General features: G+C 48.9%; 1 protein-coding gene across 1 annotated transcript in view; it reads left to right on the top strand.

Annotated features, from left to right (window-relative positions):
• Nucleotides 1–26115, top strand: part of AKNA (AT-hook transcription factor) — a 45938-nt gene that overhangs the window by 10145 nt on the left and 9678 nt on the right. Inside the window, exons 4-17 of the mRNA XM_004372132.2 lie at nt 5030–5186; nt 5946–6100; nt 9755–9814; nt 12223–12350; nt 12853–13060; nt 15555–15709; nt 15813–15989; nt 17040–17313; nt 18542–18648; nt 19412–19623; nt 22013–22175; nt 23966–24142; nt 24993–25108; nt 25775–25921. Coding sequence (XP_004372189.1) covers nt 5030–5186; nt 5946–6100; nt 9755–9814; nt 12223–12350; nt 12853–13060; nt 15555–15709; nt 15813–15989; nt 17040–17313; nt 18542–18648; nt 19412–19623; nt 22013–22175; nt 23966–24142; nt 24993–25108; nt 25775–25921 — 2236 coding nt within the window. The remainder of the gene's footprint in view (nt 1–5029; nt 5187–5945; nt 6101–9754; nt 9815–12222; nt 12351–12852; nt 13061–15554; nt 15710–15812; nt 15990–17039; nt 17314–18541; nt 18649–19411; nt 19624–22012; nt 22176–23965; nt 24143–24992; nt 25109–25774; nt 25922–26115) is intronic.

The following is a 26115-nucleotide window of genomic DNA, read 5'->3' on the forward strand; positions in this document are numbered from 1 at the left end:
GATACTTTCCCATCATCTTAGAGAAGGGCCAAACCGCCTTTTGCATCTTCTGAGAACCTGAGGACAGGGGAACCCCAGTCCCTTTTCGACCACAGGTCCCTCTGACCTTGGCAATGACCTTGCCCTGTCTGGGCTCAGTCTCCTTTGCTGTTGATAAGCTGTGACTTCCTTGAATCGTACAATCCGAGGAGCCCAAGAATTTCACCAGAAGCTCCCCACTTCTAGATGGGCTCTGGAGTAAGACCACCTGAGGTTGACTCCTGACCGGCTCTGTGACCTTAAGGAAGTTACTTGGGCTCTCTGAGCCTCAAGGGTGTAACACAGAATTTCTGCTCAGCCCCTGGTACTTGTTTCCTGGACCTGATCCTTCCTGGGTCACACATTTGCCTTTTTCCTTCCACACCATCTCCCCCCACAGACTCTCCCCTCACCCCTAACCAAATGCCCAAGAGTGTGAGACAGGGAGAGCGTGGAGGGGGAAATCCATCCCACTGCCCCCTGCCCCCTGCCCCCCAGTAGAGCAGGCTGCAGCCCTACCCAGCTTCTACCACATCTTAGGAGGCGGCTGTGAATTTTGCACCTTCTGCTTTTCTGGGGTGAAGAAGGAAGTGGGAAGTGTTGCAGCCCCTCGTGGCTTCCGGCCTGCCCCACAACCCCTTCTTGCCCCATCAGGCAGCCGTGAAGGAGGGGGTGGGGACCTACAATGCAGAAATGGGGACTTTCCCTGCATCCTCACCAGCTCTATCTCCCAGGGCCCACACAGGCCTGCTCCCCCATATGCTCCCTGATCCCTCCCAGCTGCTGGCTCTGCTCACGGCCCATCTAGAGGCACTTCCTGTGACCCACAAGTGGGAGGCAACCATGTTGAGAAAACGGAAGGGGCCCTGTTCTAGGAGCAGGAGTTCTCATGCATCCCTGCATCTGCAGGCAGGTCTCTTCCCATCCTGTCCTCATTGAGGACATCTGTAAAGGGGGTTGATCAGACTTGCCTCTAGAAGCCAACGGCGAGACCAGATGTCTACGGCTCCTTCCAGTTCTGTGAACTACTGAGCCAGATGGGGGGGGGAGGGGCAGGGGGAGTTGGTGAGGCGTGTGTGTGTGTGCGCGCGCGCGCGTGCGCATCTGTGTGTGTGTGTCTATCTCTCTGTGTGTGTATCTCCGTGTCTTTGTGTGTCTGTGTGTCTGTGTGTCAGAGAAGGGAAAGTGGTAGAGACTGGAAATGGTTCACCCCCTTTTCCGGAACAATGACCCCTTGGCCAGAGATTCTTCTCAAGGGAAGGTATACATAGTTAAACTGAACTCTGCCAGTTTAACTACCCCTCACTCTAATCTCAGAGCATCTGGTGGCTGCCCTGGAAAGGCAGCATGGGGCAGGGCTCCCAGTCCCAACCCCAGCGGAAAACTTAGAGCTCCAGAGTGGGGAGGCAGCTTGCCCCAGGTCCCATGGGGGCCTGAAGGGGAGCTAGGATGGAAGCTGGACTTCCTCACTCTGTCTGGGATTTGTGCACGCTACCCCAGAGTTCCTACTCAGAGCCCTTCTCAGGGACCCCAGTTCAAACTGAGCTTGGGGGGACCCCCCTGGACCTGCTGAGCCTCCTGCACTCTGTCAGAGCTCGCAGGGGGAGAAGTGGACCAACCTGAAGGAAGCCAGACTGGGGATGTTGCCCTGGGCCACCCAGGCCATCCCTGGTGGGTAGGGAAGGGGCAGCAACTGGTGGGGACCCACAGGAAGGACACTGACATCCGCCAAGCAGTTAAAAGGTGCCAGAGCCCAGGCTAAGTGTCCTCCAAGGGCCATCTCATTAGATCTTCTCCACATGAGCAAACAGCCAGGTGGAGTAGCTTGCTGCTCAACATCCTACAGCTAGTAAGAGGCAAAGTTGGCAACAGGGCTTCACGTTCAAACCTTTGCTGAGAATTTGCATTTCTAGCAAGTTCCAAGGCAATGCTAATGCTGCTGGATAGGGACCAGTTCTGAGAACCCCTAATAGAGCAGTGGTTCTCAAAATTTATTAGATGTAAGAATCACCTGGGGATCTTATTAAAATGTAGATTCTGATTCGGGATATCTGTGGTGGAACTGGTTCGAAGCCCTAGGTGGGAATGAAACCTAAGTCTGTCTGATTCCAGAGTGGGTGCTCATTTTACCGTGCCTGGGTAAGCTGGACTCAGGCCCTGGCATTGGGGTATGTGGCAGAGGCAAGGGGACACGGCAGAAGAATGATGGTCATATGACTAGTACTACTACTAATAAGTGACGTGTATGACCATGGTCCTAAGTAATGTATAGTTGGGAGAACTGAGGCACAGAGCAGTTAATTAACTTGCCCAAGTCACTCAACAAATACCAGAGCTGAGGTTTGAGCCCAGCAATATGGTGTCAAAAACCAAAAAACCAAACCCATTGCCGTCAAGTCGATTCCGACTCATAGCCACCCTATAGGACAGATTAGAACTGCCCCATAGGGTTTCCAAGGAGCGCCTGGTGGATTCAAAGTGACAATCTTTTGTTTGCTAGCCAAGCTGTTAACCACTGCGCCACCAGGGGCCCCAATATGGTGTCAGAGCCCATGATTTACCACCACCTTCTCTAGCAGAGCAATAATAGATCTAATCGAGGGATCGGTAACGAGAGAGGCTGAACAGCTCCCCGGCTTTGGGCTCCATCATTCCGCAGTCTGGCCTTAGAACACTGATGGACCCTGAGCCTGGGAGTTGGGGGCGGGGCCAGGGAGCCCAGCTGTGGGGCTGGGAGGGAATGGGGCTGGGAGCCGGGCTTATCAGGAGTCACTGGTGGGCTCTGTTCTCTACACTGGTGTCATCCGGAGTTTATGGTCATCTCACCACATTAGCTGCCTTGTTGCCTGCCACCTGCCCTCGCCCCATTTCCCCACCTTGGTTGTAGGGGTATCTGGGTGACTACAAGAGGTGAGGGAGACCAGAAGTCACCTCAGAAAGAATTGGGGAGAGGGCATAAAACCACCTCTCCCAAAGTGTGTTCACAAGGTCGCTAGTTTGTCCAGAGCCCCTGGTAGTGGGGGTGGGGGTGGGGGGGTAGGGAAGTGATGAGGGAGGCGTCTGTGTTCAAAGGAGTTGGGGAAACACTTCTCTCTCTACCCCTCCCCCCTGCCCCATTCATAAAGTCATTAGCATTTTAAAGGCTGTGAGAAATCCTTCTGTGCAGAGAATATTCATTCGTTTAACCCAGTGTTTTCCAAACTCTCTGCTGAGCCAGTCACAGAATCCTGATGAACCCCCCTGAGGTAGCAGTATCTGTGGAGCACCTATGGGACACACCTGCTTAAAAGGGGTGCCCTGGCCCCCTGGGTGGGTCCAGGCTGTGTCCAGGGAAGCACGTCCTGGGAGGAACAGGCCTGAGCAGCTGAGCAGTTACCCCATCTCCCCATCCATGGGCATCTGCACAGGCTTTCGACTCCTTGTTTTTTCCAAGCTTCTCTTTGATGCCTGAGACAAAGGGGCCTCGTGGCTTCCCTGGCCCTCTCCCAGCCTGGGAGCTGCTTGTTTCTAGCCCCCCAGCCCCTGTGTTGGGCCTTGGTGGGCCCAGGGACCTGGGTGGGGAGCACAACGGGGAACCTCCCCCCGGGATTTGGGTCACCTCAGGAGGAGAGGAGTACCAGGGGGCTGGCCCTCACAGGCGAGTGTGAGCAGATGGCCAAGGGGATTATTCAAATCCTGCTTTGTTCTCATCCAATGAGGCCAGCCCTAAAGTGGGGGAGGGGAGCAGCCTTGCTGGCTGATTGTTCCTCACTTTAGAGTAGATTTTCTGCCACAGCCAAGATGTGAAGAGCTGCTTAAGCAGGGAGAGGCTGCCTCCCTGGGGGCCAGAAAGCCGCCTCCACCAGGCTGCCCTGACTCCTGCCCATCACCTGGCCTTGGGGCAGCAGGGGGGCAGTAAAGATAACCCACCTGACACCATGACAAGCAGGTGCCAGTGAGGCAGTTGGGAGAGCAGATTTTCCAAGGTGATGCTGTAGAAAGTCATACAGTTTTTCCAATGGGAAATGCTTCCATAATGGTTGCATAAATAATGATGGTGGTGGTGGTGGTGGTGGTGATGGTGGCAATGGCAATTGTGATGGTGGTGGTGATGATGATGGTGGTGATGATGGCAATGGTGATGGCAGCCGCTGCCATTTATTGAGCCCTTTGTGCACAGAGTGGTTAAGTCAGCTGCTCCAGGACTTAAAGGTGGGGAGGTGGAGCCTGATGTGAAGCCTGAATCTGTCTACAGAGCCCACGCTCTAACCTGAGAGTCAGCAACTTCCTGTGAAGGGCCAGATAGTAAATATTTTAAGCTTTGCGGGCCATACAGTCTCTGTAACAACTATGCATCCCTCTGCCACTGTAGCACAGAAACAACCGTGGACATTACATAAACAACTGAGCATGCTGTACTTAAAAATTTATTTACAAAAACAGACCATAATTTACCAGTCCCTGCTCTAAACCGTGGTACAATATGTGGTTCTCTTAAAATTTGACACTTCAAATGGCCTTCCTTGGTTATCTGCCTGACTGTAGACTTCTCTCCTACAAACTGGGCTGTTTGCAATACTAATTTCATTCTCAAAGAGTGGAGATTTGTATAATGTATTGGTTATAATATATTATAAATTATTATTACATATGATTAATAAAAATTAATAATAGTTGAAACCATAGGCTTTTGGGTCATACAGAGCAGGTTTTCATCCTAATTCAAGTACTTACCAACTGGAGATTTTAAGTACATGACTTAACCTCTCCGAGTCTTAGTTTCCTGTTCTGTAAAATGGGGGTGATGGTCCCTGCTCTGCCTCCCTTCAGGACTGCCATCAAAAGAGAATGAAAAGGCATGCGAACCCTTCACCAGTATTTGGCCCCCTCCCAAAGTCTTCATTAAAAGGCAGGATTTAGTCTAACAAGTCGTGTGTGTTGAGGGCCTGATGGAAGGCGTGACTGAAGATGAGGCTTTTTGGGTGGGTTTGCCCAACCTTGATTTGGCTCTGCCTGTGCTCCCCTCTCCCAGGTGAACCTGTATTCGGACCCGCCCCAGCCCAGCCACAGTGCCCACATGGGGACAGTGTCCCAGGGGACCAAAGTCTTGTCCTTCACCATTCCACAGCCCCGCACAGCGGAGTGGCGGCCAGGCCCCACAGAGGCCCCTCAGCCCTCTGAGGTTTCAGGTGAGTCTGAGAGAAGAAACACAGCTGAGGGGTCCTCCTGGCTGTGATTCTGCTCTCAGGGTATGTATTCACGCTGGGATGGCACTGACTTCAGGTCGGGGGTAAGGCAAGGCCCTTTGACTTGAAGAAGTCAATTGCAGATGTGGAAAGTGTCCCATTCTAAGTCAGAGCAGCCTGTTCAAATCCTGGCTCTGTGACATTATCTGGGTGATCTTGGGTGAGCTGCCTAACTAAGAGCAGTTTCATCTGTGGAGCCTTACCATGGCCGGGCCCTGCACTAAGCCCTTGACACCCCTGATCTCTGTCAACCCCCCAATAACCTGACAAGTCTGCATTGCTGTTACCCCACTGACAGTTGAGACCAAGGCTCAAAGAGGTGACATGCTGAAGGTCATACAGCCACTACATGGAAGGGCCAGGACTTGAACCCACATCTTTCTTAGTTAAGCCCGCGCTGTTGACCACGACATTGAGTGGCTTGGTTTGGTGGGGGAAATGTAAGGACTGGGAACCAAAAGGCTTGACGTTGGCTCCATTCTTTCCAGCTATATGAACCAGGGCAGGTGTAGACCTTGTTCTCACCTGTAAAAGGGGGCAACACTCTGCCTTGCCCAGTGCCTTAGGCTGATGTGAAGATGGGATGGAATTACTGAGCTGTATTTTGATGGTGGAGGTGGTGGTTTTGAGGGGGCGGGTATTGTCTTTCAGCCCCCAGAGGGACTGTTCCTGACTCCAACCTTCAGTGGTTGTGTATTCCAGGGTGGCAGTCGGCCCAAGGAGACCCAAGACCCTCCTCACCCACCAACGCCTCCACCCCAGGATGGCTTCAGAAGAACCAGGTTGTCGCCAGTGACCAGCCCTCAGGGGAGCGGACCCAGTCAGTGGCTTCTCAGGCCAGCCGGTTCCTGGCCAAGGTTAGTGGAATCCTACCTTTGCCTGGTGAAAGCAGAGCCTCTGCCTGCTTGGACAAGGCCAACTTGTCCATTTTCCTGCCTCGGGACCAGAGTTAACTTAGCCATCTGGGAAACATGAGCCCCTCCCCTGGTTTTGGAGACCACGTGGCTCCAGCGTCTACCTTGTCGCCCAGAGCTAGGTTTAAACTCTTGCGCTTTTGGCTTTGAGTCTCATCAGATTCCTCCAGATGTGCTTGAAAGTGACTCTTGATCTGCTCTCAGGGGAGACTCGCAGCTCTTTCAGGATTCTGGAAGAGTAAAGGAGCCTTCATTCTACCTTCTTTCTTCAGGATAAATTGCCACACTTTCTTAGTTCATTTCATTAGAGAAATCAATTCTCAGTTACCTCTCAAAGGGCCTTTAGATTTTCATCAAACAGTCCAGCTAACTGAATTGTTTGTAGTCTATTTATATGTATATACTTGGTCTTATTCCCAAAGTGCTTTAAAGCATCTTATGAAAACACATACATTATAACTACATTCTGGAAACGGAAGTGAGGAAACTGGGGTAAAGGGAAGTAAGGGTAGAAAAAATAAAGTGAACTTAAGATGAAATGAGTAAACAAAATGTTCTGTGGGACCCTGAACACTACCAGAGTCAAACATTTGACTTTGAGCTTCCTAGTTGTTGATGCAAAAAGGGAAATGCAGTAGTTACATGTATCACCATGTCCATAAAATAAACTAATTCCTTCAGAGAAACAACACCATTTTTTTGACAGCTTTATTGAGGTATTGTTCACATACCAGACAATTCACCCACTTAAAGTGTATGATTCATTGGGTTTTAGTGTAATCACAGAGTTGTGCAGCCATCTCCACAATCAATGTTAGAACATTTTTATCACCCAAAAAGAAACCCCATACCCATAGAAGCAGTCTCTGCCCATTACTCTCTAGCCCTAGCCTCTGGCAGCCACTAATCTGCTTTCTGTCTCTATGGGTTTGCTTATTCTGGACATTTCATATAAATGGAATCATACAATGTGTGCCCTTTTGTGTGTGGCTTCTTTTGCTGAGCATGTTTTCAAGGTTCATCTATGTTGTAGCATGTATCTGTACGTCATTCCTTTTTATTGTCACCATTCTTGGTCTGCTAACGGAAGAGGCATTTCTTCCTTGGTCCTGTGTGTTGTCAGTAAAGTAAAGCAAAGCCAAGTCAACACACTGGGCAGAGCTGGGGCAGGCTCTGCTCAGCCCACCTGCTAACCCCTCATGATCTAGAGCTGCATCATCTGATGTGGGAGCTGCTAGCCTCCTGTGGCTGTCGAGCACTTACATGTGGCTAGTCCAAACTGAGATGTGCTGTGAGTGTAAAATGACACCAGATTTCATAGACTTAGTACAAAACAAAAAGAGTATAAAATATGTCATTAGTAATTTTTATATTAATTATATGTTGAGGTAATATTTTGTGTTAAGTAAAATATATTATTAAAAATAATTTCACCTGTTTCTTTTTACATTTTTAATGTGGCTACTACAAAATTTTTAATTATATATGTAGCGCACATTATATTTCTATTTAAGTTAGCAGCCGAGCACTTAACCACTGTGCTACTGGGACTCCTTAATATATTATGTAAATTATATAATTGTATATTATAAACATATACAAATGTATTTTATGGTATTATAAATATATAAATGTAATATATATCATTAAAAAAAAAACCAAACCCGTTGCCTTCGAGTTGGTTCCAACTCATAGCGACCCTATAGGACAGAGTAGAACTGCCCCATAGGGTTTCCAAGGAGCAGCTGGTGGATTCGAACTGCTGACCTTTTTGGTTAGCAACTGAGCTCTTGACCCCTGTGCCACCAGGGTTCCATTTATATTATAAACATACAGTATTCATATATGATATATTTATAATATATAATTGTGTAATTTATTAATTATATTGTTTAATTTTATAATCCATTATAACACTGACCTGGTTCTTTCCTAGAAGTGACCCCTTAAGTCATCCCTAGTCTTTTTTTTTTTAAGCTAAAAAAATTTTTTTTTTGTAAAGGTAATACACACAAATGGTAAAAACCCTCACACAGTACAAAGAGTATATTCAGTGAAAAATAATTATTTTCTCCCACCCTTGCCCTTCTGTCCCTGAGTCCTCTAAGAAACTCCCAATGTTACCAGTGTTTTGCACACTCATGCAAAAATGTTCATTCACACCCACGTGTTTATAGAAATGGTTTACATAACTAGGTAAGTTTGTTACACTGTACCTGACTTTTTTCTTTTTTAAATTGTGCTTTTGGTGAAAGTTTACAGTGCAGATTAGTTTCCCATTCAGAAAGTTATGCACAGATTGTTTTGTGCCATTGGTTGTAATCCCTGCAGCATGTCAGCACTCTCCCCCTTTCTTTTTACATCTCTGGGTACCCATGTCCATTCACCCAGGTTTCCTGTTCCTTCCTGCCTTCTTGTCTTTGCTTTTGGGCAGGTGTTGCCCATTTGGTCTGGTATACTTGATTGAACTAAGAAGCACGTTCCTCACGTGTGTTATTGTTTGTTTTATAGGCCTGTCTAATCTTTGGCTGAAGGGTGAACTTCGAGAGTGACTTCAGTTCTGGGTTAGCAGGGTGTCCAGGGGTCATAGTCTTGGGTGTTCCTCCAGTCTCTGTCAGACCAGTAAGTCTGGTCTTTTCTTGTGGATTTGAATTTTGTTCTACATTTTTCTCCAGCTCTGTCCAGGACCCTCTGTTGTGATCCCTGTCAGAGCTGTAAGGTGGTGGTAGTCGGGCACCATCTAGTTCTTCTGGGCTCAGGCTGGTGGAGGCTGTGGTTCATGTGGTCCATTAGTCCTTTGGTCCCCGTGTCTTTGGTTTTCTTCATTCTCGTTTGTTCTGGACAGGATGGGACCAATAGATGTATCTTAGATGGCTATACTTTGACTTTTTTATTGTACTAAATTTAAATATTTATTTTGGCATAGGCAGTGAATTCACATGGTTTAAAGTACAAAAGCAACAAAGGACATGCAATAGAAAATCTCCCTCCCATCCTTGTCCCCCAGCCATTCAGCTTTCCTCCCCAGTTTCTTGTGTATTCTCCTAGAAATAGTTTATCATGTATAAGCAAATATATTTTTCATTCCCTATATATTTTATAGAAATGGTAGCATACTATACACACCATTTGGTTCCTTGCCTTGAGACTGAAATATAGATCTTGGAGATGTTGACGTATCAGAACACCCAGATGTGCCTTCATCTTTTTAATGACTGCACACTCTCCCACAGATATGTGTTTAAACCTTTTCCTGTCTCCCCGCAGCCAAGCTGCAGTAAATATCCTGGCTTCTAGGTCTAACGGGACATAAGCAAATGTGCTTTGCTGTCCATAAATTCATGGGGGTTCCATTTTGAAAAATCAGCCACTGAAAACTCTATGGAGCACAGTTCTTCCCCAGGGCTGCCTGGCCAAGGCCAGGGGTAGAGCCGGTTTCCAGCGCCAGCCTCCCTGTGGTTGACAGACAATCCCCACCCCGAGGCCAGGCCCAACTTCTCATGCAAAACTGTGGATGTGGCTGATGTGGGAGTCTGCAGGACCCATCCTCCTGAGTCCAGGTTAATGGAGCATGTTCCTTCCCCTCCCCACGTCCAGGTGGAGTCCTTTGAAGGCCTGGTGCATGCAGGACGGCTCATGCCACAGGACCAACTCAAGGTACTGCCCAGCTTAGGAGATGCCCACGGCGCTTCCAGGCAACTGCTCCATCTCCAATAGCTGAGTCCCTGAATCTTCATTTGCTGCAAGACCAGCGAGTCCCAGACACAGCATCTCCTTTTACAACAAACAGCTCCTGCTTGGCTTTCCATGATAGTGATCATTATAGCATGATAGTTACCACTTATTAAGCAATGACACTGTGTGCCAGGCACTGTGGTAAGCCCTTGATGTACGTTATTTCATCATATCGTTATAAAAATCCAACAGTTGTAGTCGTCACTTCTGTTTAACTGGATGGAACTGAGGCTCAGAGAGGCGATGTGAAGGCCATACAACTAGTAGACGTCAAGACCTGGATCCCAACTCAGGTCTGCCTGGCTCCCAAGTCCAGGGTCAAGATCATTGCCCTGCACTGCTTCCCACTGATTATCCTGCTTCTCAGCAGCCAGAGAAAGGCTGTTTCTCTTTTCTCCCTTTTTTTTTAATAGCCAAAAATTTGGGAACTAGGGGAAAAAAGGAAGAGGAGACCTCTAACTTAACAATTATTGGCTTATTTCCTTTAGAGATTTGGTGTCTGTATTTTTAGATAACTATAGTCATATGGAAACCCTGGTGGTGTAGTGGTTAAGAGCTACGGCTGCTAACCAAAAGGTCGGCAGTTCGAATCCACCAGGTGCTCCTTGGAAACTCTATGGGGCAGTTCTACTCTGTCCCATAGGGTCGCTATGAGTTGGAATCGACTCCACAGCAGTGGGTTTTTTATAGTCATGTAGAAGTCTCTGGATGATGCAAATGGCTAATGCACTCGGCTGCTAACTGAGGCACCTCAGAAGAAAGGTCTTGTCTACTTCTGAAAGATCAGCCATTGGAAACCCTTTGGAGCACAGTTCTATTCTGACATACACGGGGTCACCATGAGTTGAAGTCGACTCGATGGCAACTGTTCTTGCTATTTTTTATAATCATATATAAAGTTTAGATTCCTGCTGCACCACTCGGATCTCAGTAAGGAGCAGATGGAGCTCTCAAAGTGGGGTGTCCAGGGGGTCGAAGGAAAGGAGTGTTCGCAGATGTGTGGCCAGCGACAGGGAGCCAGTGTGGAATGGGTAGGCCTCTGGCATAGCAACCACTGGAAGCTGTTTCCACTCCCAGGCCTCTCTCATCCCACCCAGACTCGCCTGTGGGTGTGCCCACTGGACAGACCCAACGGGAAGCCAGTGGGTGGGGGGCCCAGCCGATGCTCCACGCACCAAGTAGGATGGGGTGAGGGACTGAGAGAGGTTCCGAGGGGGAGGGGGAGAGTAACCAGCACACCTCTTTTGCTAACAGATACTCTGGTGTGAGTATTTTCCTATGTTATTATATAGACATCACTCACATTTTTACATTTACAGATGTCTGGTATGTATCATATTATATCCAGGGAGTTTGCTGCATTTTAAGTTGACAAAAGGTCCTTGAAAATGAAAACCACTCATTTTCTTCCACTCTATCCTAATTTCCCCATGTCCAGGGAGATTGAGAACTGTTGGAAGAGCAAGCTTGACTGAGGACTGAGTTCTAGGTTGTCGCTGGCCTTGGTCTGCCCTCAGCATAGAGTGAGTGGGATAGCAATGATGATGATAACAAGTCTGGGATAATGATCCCACCTTCCATAGTTTTAGCCATGTATTAGCTATTATCACATTTACTATGGGGAGCCTGGCATAATTGTTAGGACTGTAAACTCTGAAGCCAGGGGCCTGGGTTCAAATCTTGGCTCTGCAACTTGTTCACTCACTTTGTGATCTTCCCCAACTTAGATAATCTCTCTGTGCCTCAGTTTCCCCCCTTTAAATGAAGATGATAAAATACCCTACTCATTAGGATTGTGATGCAGATTCAATGAACTGAATGCAGAGTGCTTTAGCTCAGAGTCTCAATGCTCAGTACATGTAGTCATCATTAGCAATAGTGTGATGACATCATTTGTCTTGATAGTCTATGAGAACTTGGGAAAAGAGTAACTCATTGATCACAGCCCACAGTTTTACAAATCAAGAATGAGGATCCAGGGTCTCTCAAGTACTAGGTCCTTATGGGAACATAGTGACAGAATGTTTGACACTGGGACTGTCTTGGAACATCAATGTCCGTGTAAGTCTATGCAGAAAGGGCTGGTGCCTTCTGGAGCTGGCACCAAGGCTGGCTTAGGCCTCTGCTGTGCCAGTCTGATGGTAGAGGGCTCCTTGGGGAGAGCTAGATAAGGGCAGGCAGGCTCCAGAGGTTCCCAACCCCAGCCTTTGTTTCCTAGGGACTTGGGAGGTCTCTGTAGACCCAGGGTGAGTCCCATGGCCCACCATGTCTGCAGGGACAGAGCGCTTGGAGCCTGGGCGCTGAGGTCCTCTGGCCTGCTCTGATTTCAGGGCTTCCAGTGGCTGAAGGCTGCCCACGCGGCCCTAGAGGAGGAGTACCTGAAGGCCTGCAGGGACCAGCACCTGGCTCAGCAGTCTGCCAGCTCCGAAGGGATGCCTGGGCAATTTGATCCCAGCAGGTATGTGCTGGGGAGGGAGACCCAGGAGGACAGATGAGCAGCCCCCGCGTTCCCTCGGTTGCCAGGAGGAAGGCATCTGTCCCCCATAATTCATACACAGGGGGACAGGGAGAAACCCCATCCCAATTAGCAACATATCCAAATAGTGGAATACTGGAAAGCTGAGATTTAGGTCCCTTTGCACTCGCCACAATGAGAAAGGGCCTTGGAGATAAGATCCATAACCCTTCGTTGGACAACGGGGAGATTGAAGTCAGAAGGCGAGGGTTTACTCAAGGTCCCACGGCCCACTGGTGGCAGAGCAGGGGCTTGGGCTGAGACCCTCTGATTCCCAGTGGAGTCCTCTTTCATCTTGTTTGAGTTCTCTACATAAGATAAATGATGGCACTAAATGGGCCCCAGAAGGGTATTCCTGTGGTAGCCTCTGCTCTGAAGAATGGCCTCCCAGACCTGTCTGATGTGCTGCCGTCCTGGGATCCCAGTGTATGTCTCCCCATTCCAGGGAGCTGGAGGCAGAGATATTCCAACTGGGAATTCGCCTGGAAGAGCTCAAGGACCATATGGACCAACACCAGCAGAAGCCTGAGCGAGTAGTGTCAGATTCCGCTCTGGAAAGCCCTCCACCTTCGCCTTCCCCCGGCCAGCCAACAGGCCTGCCCTCTCCTTCCAAACAAGCCCGTATGCCAGCCATCCAGACCCCCTGCCCTGAGGTAATGCTTTACCCAGCCATATTTGTTTGTTTCTCCATTTATTCATTTCTTTATTAATTCATTTCTTCATCAAATATTTATGAAGTGTGTGCCACTCAGGGATCCGTAACAAATAGAGTACTTACATTTTAAGGAAAATAATATTCATTTCGGTAGCATTGTTACAGGGATAATAATAATGCCAGGACCTGTACATATGGTGGAGATTCAGTGGGAAACAAACAAAAAGATGACCTCTATCTACCCTCATGGAGTTTTCTGTCTAGGTGAAGATGTAACTAATTACACAGTTACCTGATTATAATTTGTGATTGGTGCTCTGAAAGAGGATTATGGGGTCCTGTAGGAGTAGATAACAGGGTAATATGACTGAGTTTGGGGGATCAGAGAAGCTTTCCTGGAGGAAATAATGTGTGAGAACTGAGGAGTGAGTAGGAATAGCTAGATGGAGAAGGGGAAAAGCCACCCAGGCAGGAGAAGTAACCTGTGCAAAGGCCCTGTGGCTGGAATGTGGAAAGTGAGAGGCACAGCTGTCTGAGATGTGACTGGAGAAGCAAGCAAGAGCCACGTGATACAGGGTTTTGTGGGTCACATCAAGAGTGTGGTTATACATGCTTTCAGGGGACATCTAGGTCAATTGGCATAACAGTTTATTAAGAAGATGTTCTGCATCCTACTTTGGTGAGTGGCATCTGGGGTCTTAAAAGCTAGCGAGCAGCCATCTAAGAATCACCAATTGGTCCCAACCCACCTGCAGTAAAGGAGAATAAAGAACACGAAAGTCACAAGGAAAGCGTTAGCCCAAGAGACAGAAAGGACCACGTAAACCAGAGACTGCAACAGCCTGAGACCTGAAGAACTAGGTGGTGCCCGGCTACCACCAATGACCGCCCTGGAAGGGGACACAACAGAGAGTCCGCATTGGAGCAGGAGAAAACTGGTGTGCAGGACTCAAATTCTAGTAAAAAGACCAGACTTAATGGTCTGACTGAGACTGGAAGGACCCCAGAAAGCATGGCCCCCAGACTCTCTGTCAACCCAGCACTAAAACCATTCCCGAGGCCAACTCTTCAGTCAAAGATTAGACTGTACTATGGGACAAAAAATGATACTCGTGAAGAGTGCGCTTCTTAGCTCCAGTAGATACATGAGACTAAATGTGCAGCTCCTGTCTAGAGGTGAGATGAGAAGGCAGAGAGGGTCAGGAGCTGGTTGAATGGACATGGGAAATCAGGGGTGGAAAGGAGGAGTGTGCAGTCACAGTATGGGGAGAGTAATTAGGGTCACATAACAATGTGTGTATAAATTTTTGTATGAGAAACTAACTTGAATTGTAAACTTTCACTTAAAGTACAACAATAATAAAAAAAAAAAAAAAAAGAGTGTGGTTATAAACTTGGCTGGGATTGTCCAAAGGGGGATGTTGTAGGAGGATTTGAGGGTAGACCAGTTACAGGCTGCTGCTGTGACCTAGGGGAGGTGGCAGGGCGGATGGAGAGGTGTGCATGAACTTGAGAGAGGTTTAGAAGGTCCATTTGACTGGACTTGGAGTGGCAGCGAGAGGGAAGGGAGCCAAGGATGACCTCCAGGCTTCTGGCTTGTAGAACCACATGGGTGATGGGGCCATTCACAAAGATGGAAAACATTAGACAAGGATCTCACATAGAAGGGGCTCTGTAGAATTCTCTCCAGCCTGCACCAACCTCATGAGAGAAATTACGATCTCTTTCTGCAGCTGAGCAAACTGAGCTTAGAGACATCACACAGCTGACAGTGGTGGGGTCTCTGTGCCTCCACACTCCTTGTTGTCTACTTTTCCATTGAGGATTCGAGCAGGAAGTAGGGCCTGGCACGTTAGATAGGGAAAGGAGCTGGAAGAGGGCTGTTAGTATAATATCCATGACAGATGAGGTCTCGGTGGCCCAGCGATTTGGGGACGATTCTCTTGCACTGTGCTCTGCCCCCAAGGGTATGAAAATCCTTCTGGCAGTAATCATGCACTAAGAGGTAACAATCTGAGTGCATCACCTTGAGGGTTTCCCATGCTCCCCCCATGAAGGTGCTTTTGGGGGCTGGAGTGGCCATACTGGAATGGAAAGGGGTCAGGAGGCGTGTTTCTGCCAGGAAAGTTGGGTTCGAATATCGACTCTGCCACTTGCTCTGTGTGGCTCTTGGCAAATCCTTCTGCCTCCTTGAACCTCAGTTACCTGTCTATAAAATGGGTTGTAATAACAGCATGTACTGGTGGGATTTTTGTGACGTGATGTGTATATAGTGCCTGGTACATAGTAGGTGCTCAATTACTAGAAGTCAGTATTGAAGCTCAGGTAGTCCAGTTCCCACATTTTTCGCACACATAAAAGGGTAGTGGAGTTAATGAGTCTCATATGTCTCATTTCTCAGCACTCAGCAAGAGCTTGGCATGAGATGGGTGCTTAAAAAGTGATGTTTAGGTATTTACTGAACCTCTGCCCCTCTGCCTTTCTGGTCCCAGCCTGACACCACTGGGGCTGGCCCCTGCTCTTTGCATGTGGATGTGGATGTGAATTCTGTCAGCAGTGAGGTGGAGGACAGGCCACCGGAGCTCCCAGCCCCACTCAGGCATAAGGAACTGCAGATGGAGCAAGATTTCCATGGCCTCCTGGAGCGGTGAGTGCCCCCCAGGAGCAAGGCCGGCCTCCTTGGCCGGGGTGGCTGCTTCTCGTCTGCCCCTGCTGGCAGAGGTCATGCCTGTCTGTGTGTTCTTCTACAGGTATATCAGTGTGAAGTCCCTTCCGGAAGCCATGAGCATGGAGGAGGAAGAAGAGGAAAAGGGGCGTGTCCTGGAAGTTGACCGGCCGGCTCTAACTCCAGGGAAAGGAGAGGCCACCAGGCTCACCCCAAGGCAGCTCCCAGGACAGGCTGAGAGAAGTCATGGCGTCCCCCTTAAGTATGTCAGTGAACCTCCCCCACTTGTCCCATGCCAACTCTGAAACACGGGGGTAATAATTGTCATAGTGAGCTAGAAAACTCTTTGGAGTGTAGAAAGTGCTCTCCTGTCCTCAGCATCTCTCCAGAATGTGGAATGTATACCATTGATAGCATGTGGAGTGATTTTGGGTGATGTGGGGTAGGATTTCAGGTAGGACAGATGCAGCATTAAATAACATTATTCTCCTTTTCGGTCAAAGTCCTTCTAATTACATCAAAGGGAAAGTCTCTGTTAGTGCTGTTACGACTTTAACGCCTCTTTTGATTTTCCTTTAAAAAAAGAAAGGGAACATAGAGCGTGAGTGAGCAGGCCTCAGGCTTAGAGCCTTCAGCAGACAGCAGGATCTATCTAGAGTATGATAATACTGTTTCCACGTCTCTTATATTTACTTGTTTTTAATTTTTTTTATTGTCATGAGTATACATATATATATAAAAAACAGAAAATTTGCCATTTCAGAATTTTTTTACATATACAATTCAGTGACATTAATTACTTTCCTCGTGTTGTGCAACCATCATGACTATCCATTTCCAGGTTTTGCCATCACCCCTAATAGAAGCTCAGTGTCCTCCAAGTCTTGTATTTATTTTTAAAGTTGCTTTCTATTTCTAACATGAAATACTTATCTATTTATAATTAAATAACATCTTTTTAAGTGGATTGAAGTTTACAGAGGTGACTGAAATAGGGAAGATGGTATGCAAATTCCTGAAGCCTGGGAAACACTGTGTTAGCTCATTTGTTCTCAGAGTATTTCCCCTGTGGTATACTGGGTGGGTTTTGTTGGAATCCACATCATGGAGTTGAGAAAAGTGAGGCTCAGAGAGAGGAATGCCTTGCCCAAGGTGACACAGCTAGAAGGTGCAGAACCAGGACGGGCACCTGGTGTCTGACTTCACGCTTATGCCCTGGACTGCTTGGATCCTGGGACAGGCTGACCCCAGGGTCAGGGCTCTCCGGCTCATGCCAGGGCTCAGGATTGGCATACTTCTCTTTCCCTGCCAGGGAGACCACGGAGCAGATGGTGTCTGTGAAGCCATCCGGCTTCCAGACATCCATGGCCAGAGAAGGACACCCGCCAGGCCTGGACAAGACCAAGGCAGCCCCTCCAGGCCCTGGCATGCCACACCCCCCTCCAGGCCCTGGCACACCGCACCCCCCTCGCGGTACCAAGTCTGCGGTGTCCCACCAGAGCAGTATGACCAGCTTGGCAGGAAGTGGCACCTCTGAACGCCTTCCACAGAAGTCTTTCCTCCAAGCTGGTGGGCCCCACCTGGAGGTAAGTGTCCATGTGGGGGCTGGGGGACCTCTGGCTCAGAACCTCAGGGCCATCCCCCAGATGGTCTGGAGTTTTCTACCTCCAGGCTTTGTTCATGCCGTTCCTTCCTGGAATACCTGCTGTTCACATCCCTGCCAGTCACACTCTTGCTCATCATTCAGGCATTATGCCCAATGCCACCTCTTTGCTGTGCATGCCCACTCCCAGCCCCGTCCCTCTGTCAAGGGTTCTTGTTCCTCCTCTGAGCGTCTGCGGCCATTGACTGTATTTCTCCCAGCCTGCTTATCACAGCCAGGCAGCTAGTTCTTGACTCTCTGCCCTATTTGTGCATTAGAGCAGTGAATCTTAAACTGTTGCAAGAGTCCTTTATGCTGTGGGTCCTTTCATAGAATAATGTATATATATGCATGTGCACATACCCACATACATTCTGCCTATAGTTTCAGGGGTCCAGGGACTTTCTGCAGCCCTAATGAGCTTGTGGTAAGGAATCTCTGCACCTCTTGAGGGTAGATACCTGGCATCATTCTATTTGTGTCCTTTGTGGCTTGCCTTGGAGTCCCTGAGTGGTATAAAGGTTAGTGCACTCGGCTGCTAACTGAAAGGTTGGAGGTTCAAGTCCACCCAGAGGCACCTTGGAAGAAAGGCCTGGAGATCTATTTCTGAAAAATCAGCCACTGAAAACCCTGTGGCACACAGTTCTCCTCTGACCCAAATCGGGTCGCCATGAGTTGGAGTTGGCTTGACGTCAGCTGGTGGTGTGGTGGTGTAGGAGGTGCACCTGTCTGATGGATGTTATTCTCCCAGTGATTGGGCTAGGGCATTTCTGCAGTCAGAAAAGGCCGTGGAAGTCCAGGCCCACGCCAGAAGATGCTTGCAAAAAGACCGTTTTCTCCTCTTTCTATTGCTCATCTCAGGAAATCTGCTACAGTCACTTCTCCCAGGGTCTCTAGCTCCCACTCCTTAGGGGAGCAGGGCTTGCAGTGAGCTCTGGGCTTGCTCAGGGCACACTCAGAACGTGGAGTCCCTGCTCTCAGCCTGGGGCTCATGCTGGGCCCTGAGGGCCTGCGGACCCTGACACCCTGGGCCTGGTTGTTGGGAGCCAGGCCAACCTCCCAGTAGGGTTTGTGAGCCTCTGGAATGTGAAGCCCAGTCCAGCATTCAGGAAGGGCTTCCCAGTGTGCCTTGGGCACATTCCTCAGACTTAAACGGATACTGTCTCTTTCAGGAGCCCTGGATGGCATCACCGGAAACAGACAGTGGCTTTGTGGGCTCAGAAACCAGCAGAGTGTCACCTGTCACCCAGGCCCCAGAGCACCGGCTCTCCCATAACAGGTATCCCAGGGACCCCTACCATTGTTCCATCAGTGTCTGCAGACCTGGGGTAATCTGGGAACCAAAGTGTCTGTGATGCCCTGCACAGGGGTCGATAGTCAGAGCATTCACAGACCTCTGTTCTGGACCAGACCTCATTTCGTCTTCCCAGTGATGGCTCGCTGTTGCATTTTATTGGTAGAAAGGAACAGAGGCTCAGAGAAGGGGAAGGGACTTGCCCAGTGTTACTCAGCCAATGAGTGACAGACCAGGAAATAAATATTTGTTGAACAAATAAATGAATGAATGAATGGGTGAATGACAAAAACTATAGGGAGGGTAGTGTGAGGTGAACAGAAGGCAAGGACAAAGGGCAAACATGGCAGCTATGTGAGGAGAAAGCTGGGCGGGAACCCAAAGGGAAGGCAGAAGGTATGGGACACAGGTGAAGGGTGACATGCTGGAGGCACCATGTAAAGTGGTGGCGTCCAAAACCAGGTGACTGCAAGAAACCGCTAGAAATTCTATTTCTCTTTATATTTTCTAAAAAACAAATTGAGCTTTATTATTTTGCATATGTTGGTTGGCACATGTACAGCTATGTAGCTTATAAACAAATGCATACACAATGGGGTACAACCTCAGAAATATTGTATTGCCAAGGAGGCAAAGTCCCAAAGGCTGGGAGCTCATTGGTTTAGCAAGTGGGGGAGACTCGGAGGCTGTAGTCTAAGGGCTTCTCTCTGTGTGACTTCAATGTGTCTCTCCCTGCATCATTCCCCAGCACCCTGGGGACATCAACACGGCCCGTCACTGCGTCTGTGCCCCAGGATGGAGCCTCTCACCCCCAGGCCAGGGGTCCTGTGGTTCCCAGAACAGCTGCTGAGCCCAGCACACCCAGGAGCCGAGCCCAGAGGCACGTCTCCAGCCCAGGCAGTCCTCGCCAGCAGAGGGCACCCAGCTTTCACCTGGAGCGGGCATTGACAGCAGAGATGGGTGAGTGGACAACTCAGGGTGGGCTAGAATCTGGGGGGTGGCCTGAATTAAAAAAACAAAAACCCACACACAAAAAAACCTTGCATTACCCTTTAGGATACAAAATATGCAAGTTAATTGTAGGCAGATTTGAAATCGTAGATGTTAGCTGCTGCCGAATCAGGCCCTGACTCATGGCAACCCCTTGTACAATGGGATCAGACTGTTGTGATCCATAAGGTTTTCACTGGCTGATTTTTGGAAGTAGATTGCCAGGTCTTTCTTCCTAGTCTGTCTTAGTCAGGAAGCTCCAGTGAAACCTGTTTGGCATCACAGTAGCCTCCACTGACAGACGGTGGTGGCTAAGGTGCACTGGCCCAGAATTAAACCCAGGTCTCCCACATGGAAGGCAAGAATTCTACCACTGAACCACAGTTGCCTCTGAACTTACAGATAGGGTGGACAAAAGGGAACAAAAAAAAAATCTGCTGAAAACTGTCACTGCTGACATTTTGGTGTAGAACTTGTAAGCTGTTTCCTATGCCAACATATGTGTGTGTTTATTTACACCTCATATATGTGAAAATGTATGAGAACTTTTATTGAACTAGAACAGACATACAGAAAAAAACATAAATTGATGAATTTTCATAAAATAAACATACTCAGACCAAGAGTGTGGTTCTTGGAAACCCAAGACCCCCTACATCCCCCTTCTAGTCACTCCCATCCCTCCTAAAGGTAACCAGTATTCTGACTTTTTTTTTAATTTTTTATTGTACTTTAGATGAAGGTTTACAGAACAAATAGTTTCTCATTAAACAGTACACGTATTGTTTTATGACATTGGTTAACAACCCCACAACTTGTCAACACTGTCCCTTCTTGACCTTGGGTTCCTTGTTACCAGCTTTCGTGTCCCCTCCTGCCTTCTAGTCCTTGTCCCTGGGCTGTTGTGCCCCATTAGTCTTGTTTTGTTTTATGGTTCTGTCTAATCTTTGACTGAACAGTGAACCTCGGGAGTGACTTCATTACTGAGCTAAGGGTGTCGGGGGGCCATGCTCTTGGGGTTTCTTCAGTCTCTGTCAGGCCAGTAAGTCTGGTCTTTTTTTGTGAGTTAGAATTTTGTTCTACATTTTTCTCCAGCTCTGTGCGGGACCCTCTGTTGTGATCCCGGTCAGAGCAGTCAGTGGTGGTAGCCAGGCACCATCTGGTTGTACTGGACTCAGTCTGATGGAGACCGTGGTGGTTGTGGTCCATTAGTCCTTTGGACTAATTTTTCCCTCGTATCTTGTTTTCTTCATTGTCCCTTGCTCCAGATGGGGTGAGACCAGTGGAGTATCTTAGATGGCCATTCACCAGTATCCTGACTTCTAACACCATGGATTAGCTTTGCCTCTTTTTAAGGTTCATCAGTAAAAAAAAAAAAAAAAAAACAAATTTTCAATTAAACCTTTCATTCTGAAGTAATTGTAGATCCACATGCAGTTGTAGGAGATAATACACAGGGATTCCATGTGCCCTTCACCGGTTTCCGACAATGATAACATCTCACAAAAGTGTAGAACAGTATCACAACCAGGATAATGATGTTGATACAGTTAAGATACAGAACATTTCCATCACCACAAGGATCCTTCATGTTGCCCTTTTATAGCCACACCCACTTCCCTCCCACCCTAAATGCCTGGCAACCACTGATTGGTTCTCCGTATCTACCATTTTGTCATGTCATTTCAAGAATGTTATATAAGTGGAATCATACAGTATGTGATCTTTTAGGATTGGCTTTTTTCATTCAGTCTAATTTTCTGGATTCATTTAGGTTGTTGCATGTATCAATAGTTCATTCCTTTAAATGGATGAGTAGTATCTAAGTTCATTTTTAACAGGTTTTTCATGTTTGGTCACCGACCCCGGTGACATGCTGGTTAAAGTTATGAACACTCTCTCCAGAAACACACACACATGCAAAGGTGTAAACACACATGTGAAGGTGTAAACACACACATGCAAAGGCATGGCTGTCGTTTCAGGGGGACATGGAGGCTCTGAGCCAGTCCTAGAACTACATGGTGAGATGCATGACGGAGTCTGGGGGAACCCAAATGAGAGGGTGATTAACTGTTTGCAGAGGGGATAGTTTTGAAGACTTGGATCCGATGCTGTAATGGTGGGCGGGTGGGCGGTATTCTCGTTAGCCGTGGCTCTGTGGGCCCAGCTTAGCACCCCAGGCACCCAGCAAAAAACCCATCTCTGGTTCTGAGGTCAGTGGGTCACTGAACTTATCAGGAAATTCATTTGTGACCTCAGCCGGGCACCGTCTCTTTGTCCCCTCATTCTGCCCACACAAGTTTGAGCTTCAAGGATGCTCTTTGTGGTATCCTCACTTTGGTCTCTGTCTCCCTAGCAGTCCCTTCCTCGGAGTTCAAGGTGCGAAAGCGGATTTCTGAACAGCTCCTCCCCAGCAAGGCACTCAGCTCACCCCCTACTCCGGCTCCTGCAGCTGCCCCTCTGACCCATGGGCCGGCAGAGACCACCCCCAGCTTCCTCCTCACCAGGACGGGGCGAGAGTAAGTTGAATACTTAGGGACGACAGATTCAGTTAATTGTACAGACAGGGAGTGATGCACTGGGAAGAGGGATTTAGGCACCCAGAGGACTTGGTCGTTAATTAACTTTAGGGGGTGTTCAGGGAAACAGAAGAGTCTAGAATGACTCAGATTTCTGGTGGCCAGCCAGTTGGATGTGTACGGAGATGGGGAACTCAAGAAGGGCAGTAAGTTTGCAGGGGAAGATGAATTTTAAGTGCCAGCTGGCACTCAGTAACTAAAGAGTTAAGTCAGGAAGACTGAGATACTGATAAAAACAACCCTGAGAAAGGAAGTGACACCTAAGTAGGTCTTCCAAGCCCCAGGTCTCATAAACCCTCCTTTAACAGACTTCACCTCCAGAGGGTGCCAGAGCTGCCGTCTGGCCCTGCACAAAGCACGGAGCCTCAGCCCTGCCTTCCAGGGGTTAACTAGTAATGGGAGCTCTTTCTCCGCCACCTCCTTCCTCATTGTTTGCCTTGGAAACCCCAACAGCGTCTCCCTGGGGATTGCCAGGGGAACGGACTGCCCTTGGACGCACAGCGTGCTGGGGCATAGCCTGAGAGAGGTCTCCTCTCCCTCTGGCACATTCATCTGAGAGCTGATGTTTGCTAGAGGTGGCACCAGGAGACACTCTTCCCCTAGTCCAGGGACCACCAGGCAAGAGCTAACCCAGAGGGGAGCCCCCCACCCAGAGCTGGCCCAAGGAGTAGAGTCAGAGCCGGCACCAGCCCAGAAGACAGCCAAGCTGAGCCCAGCCTCTAACCTTCAGGGTGTAGGGTGTTTTGTGTGTACATAGGGGTGGGCCTGGGTGGGATTGTCTACACACAGTGCCAGCAATGCCCACAGAGCAAGGCTGTAGAGATTCGGGGACTAAAGGAAGAGAAATCCAGACAGTGTTTGCCATCTAGATGCAAATAAGAGGTTGCAGGTGAGAGGTTGAGCTGGGTTCAGCGGTTTGGCAGGGATTACAGCAGCCTTGCAAATAGCGCCCTGCATCTTCCAGCCTTCTCTCATTCAGCCCTCCCAGTCCTGTTGGTGGTAGGATGCACCCTGGTGTCTCATTGTCCTCTCTTCAGGCCCAGCCCTTTACTCTGCTCCCCCTTAAAGCCTGGCAGCCAACTCAGTAACTTTTCCTGAGCACCTATAAGATGTAAGGGACCCAGGAGCTGCAAGATGGGGAAGACCTACTCCCTGCCAGCCAGTGGCTCCCCATCTGGCTGGGGAGACCCATCGACAAGCATCTTCTGCCAGAGGTGGAGGGATGGATTGGACAACCCTAGGGAATGTCTTGGGCGAAGAGGCTGAGCAAGGGCAGGATGGAGCAAGGCCTGGACGGACGGTTAGAATTTCCGCAGATAGAGGAAGAAGAAGGAGGGCAGCCCAGGGGCTGAGGCAGGTCAGAGTTCAAACTTTAAAGTGGAACTTTAGCCAACGCCCTCTTTATTCTGCATCTCATGTTTGTCCTGAGAACTTGTCACTGGTGTGTCATAACAGATATTCGGAGGCCCTGCATGTTAGGATGTATAAACCTCAAAGGAAGGTTCTGTCCTGCTCATACACAGTGACATGAACTCAGAGAGGTGTCAAGGGGTGTGGCCAGAAAAGTGGAAGTGCGGAGAAGTTCTGGAATCCTTTGACAGCAGAGATGGAGCCTTTGCCTGCTGCAGGGGGTCAGAGGATGCTGCGGGCTCCAGGCAGCACTCAGGGGGTGGCTTCATCTCTGTTCACTGTGCATCTGTTCTTTGTGTCTGTCTCCACCCCCATCCCAGCCAGGCCATCCGTGAGCTGCAAGAGGAGGTGTCCCGGCTCCGCCTGCGGTTAGAAGACAGCCTGCACCGGCCCTCCCAGCGCAGCCCAATGCACCCAGCATCTGCCTCCAACTGTCCCACCAGGGCCCGGGACCGGCCGGCAGATTCCTCAATCACCTGGGGCTCCCAATATGGCAGGTAAGATAACCCTAAAACTCCTGCCCCTGTGCCTTGGTGACAGCCACAGAAGACAGACTGGGCCAGCCTCTGACTCTCCCCAGACATGTGGACTTGGACACTGCCATGCCCACTCTGTCACTCATTCATACATTCATTCATGCCTGCATTTTTATTGTGTAATATTTGATGCATAAAAGATTATATAAATACCAAAAAAACCCAATTGCTGTCAAATCGATTCTGACTCATAGCAACCCTATAGGACAGAGTAGAACTGCCCCATAGAGTTTCCAAGGCTGTAAATCTTCACAGAAGCAGACTGTCACATCTTTCTCCTATCGAACAGCTGTTGGGTTTGAACCGCTGACCTTTCAGTTTGCAGCTGAGTGCTTTAACCACTGCACAACCAGGGCTCCTATACAAACACATATGTTAATAATAACAATACAGTGAATATCCCTGGACCCACCACGTAACTGAAGAGCTAGAACATTTCTGGGACATCGACCCTTTTACCTACTCACTCAGTAGTCATTCATTTACAATGACAACTTATAAAATCAGCTAACATTTTTGAGTATTTTCTATGGGAAGGAACTATGGGAGGGCTTTATGGACATTGTCTTGCTACCCTCTAAGGTAATTGCTCTTATTATCCCCATTTAATAGATGAGAAAGCTGAGGGTCAAAAAGGCTCAGAGCCATTTTCTGTGAACCTGACTCCAGAGTCTTTGGTGTTGACTTCCCTGCTCTCCTCCTCCCATTACATTATAAGTATTTCCCCAGGTTAGCCTTCTTGCTGATCATCTTTAAAGGCTGCATAAGGGTAGGATATCCAGTGACATTGTTTTTCTTTCCCTTTTGCTAGTAAATCCACAGAGAGATTGTCTGCTGAGCCTGGAGGTGCAGAGCAAGCCATCCTCACAGGAAGACGGCGAGCCAGGTCCTCCTCGGTGCCTCGGGAGGTGCCCCGGCTGACCCTGAGTAAGTGATCGCCTGCCAGCACTGATTTCTGGAAGCCACGGTCTGGGCATGTTGGGTCAGAGGTCAGGGACCACGGCAGCCTCCTTAGGGAAAACTTAGAGAAGGTTTTCTGTGTGTTTGTTTTAGGCAGTTATAGTGGCATCTAATAACAGCCACATGTTCTGCACACCTACTGTGTGCTAGCTATCTGCTAAGGGCTTGGTATACATCACCTCTCTTAAGCTTCCCTGCAGGGTGGGTCATGTCTCCCACATGCTGCAGATAAGGATGCTGAAGCCCAGAAGGCACAGAGGACTTGCCTGAAGTCCTGCAGGAGTGGCTAGGAACCTGGCTTCTTGAGTCAGTGGCTGGTGTTCAACCCCGGCTCTACCCCTTCTTAGCCAGGTGACCTTGGCCAGGCTATTTACCTGCTCTGAGCGGTTAAAGGTCCCACCAACAGTGCAGTAATAACAGTGTCCACCTTGCAGGGTTGTTGTAAAGGTGTACGACACAGCACATGCAGGGTCTAGACCAGCACTCGGCTCAAAGCCAGTGATCCTTGTGTGTCAGCTGCTATCACTAAGGGGCAGATCTGGGATTAAAATCCAGGTGTCTGCCCCAGAGCCTCCCTGAGCTGTGTGGCCCCCTCACTCCCCTGCCCTCTCTGATCCCCTCTTTCCCATCCAGCCTCCGAATCTGAGCCAACCTCCCCCCGGCCCTTCTCTGAAAAGAGCAGGACTACAGAGGATAGTCCACAGGCAGCTCGGGACAGAATGAGAGGAGGGGGCAGCACCAGATGGCCAGACAGGGTCACCTTCCGGGGCCACTACACAGGTAGGCCGGGAGGGAGGGCTGGGGGTGGGTGCCATCCCTGGGGTGATCTCTTCTGTCATGAGCAACCTTTTCCATTTACCCGGGGGGCCATCCAAATATTCTGTTTTTTTTTTTTTTTTTTTTATTGTACTTCAGGTGAAGGCTTACGGAACAAATAGTTTCTCATGAAACAGTAGTACACATATTGTTTTATG

The sequence above is a fragment of the Trichechus manatus genome, unplaced genomic scaffold (genome assembly GCF_000243295.1).
Source record: "Trichechus manatus latirostris isolate Lorelei unplaced genomic scaffold, TriManLat1.0 scaffold00016, whole genome shotgun sequence".
NCBI lineage: Eukaryota > Metazoa > Chordata > Mammalia > Sirenia > Trichechidae > Trichechus > Trichechus manatus.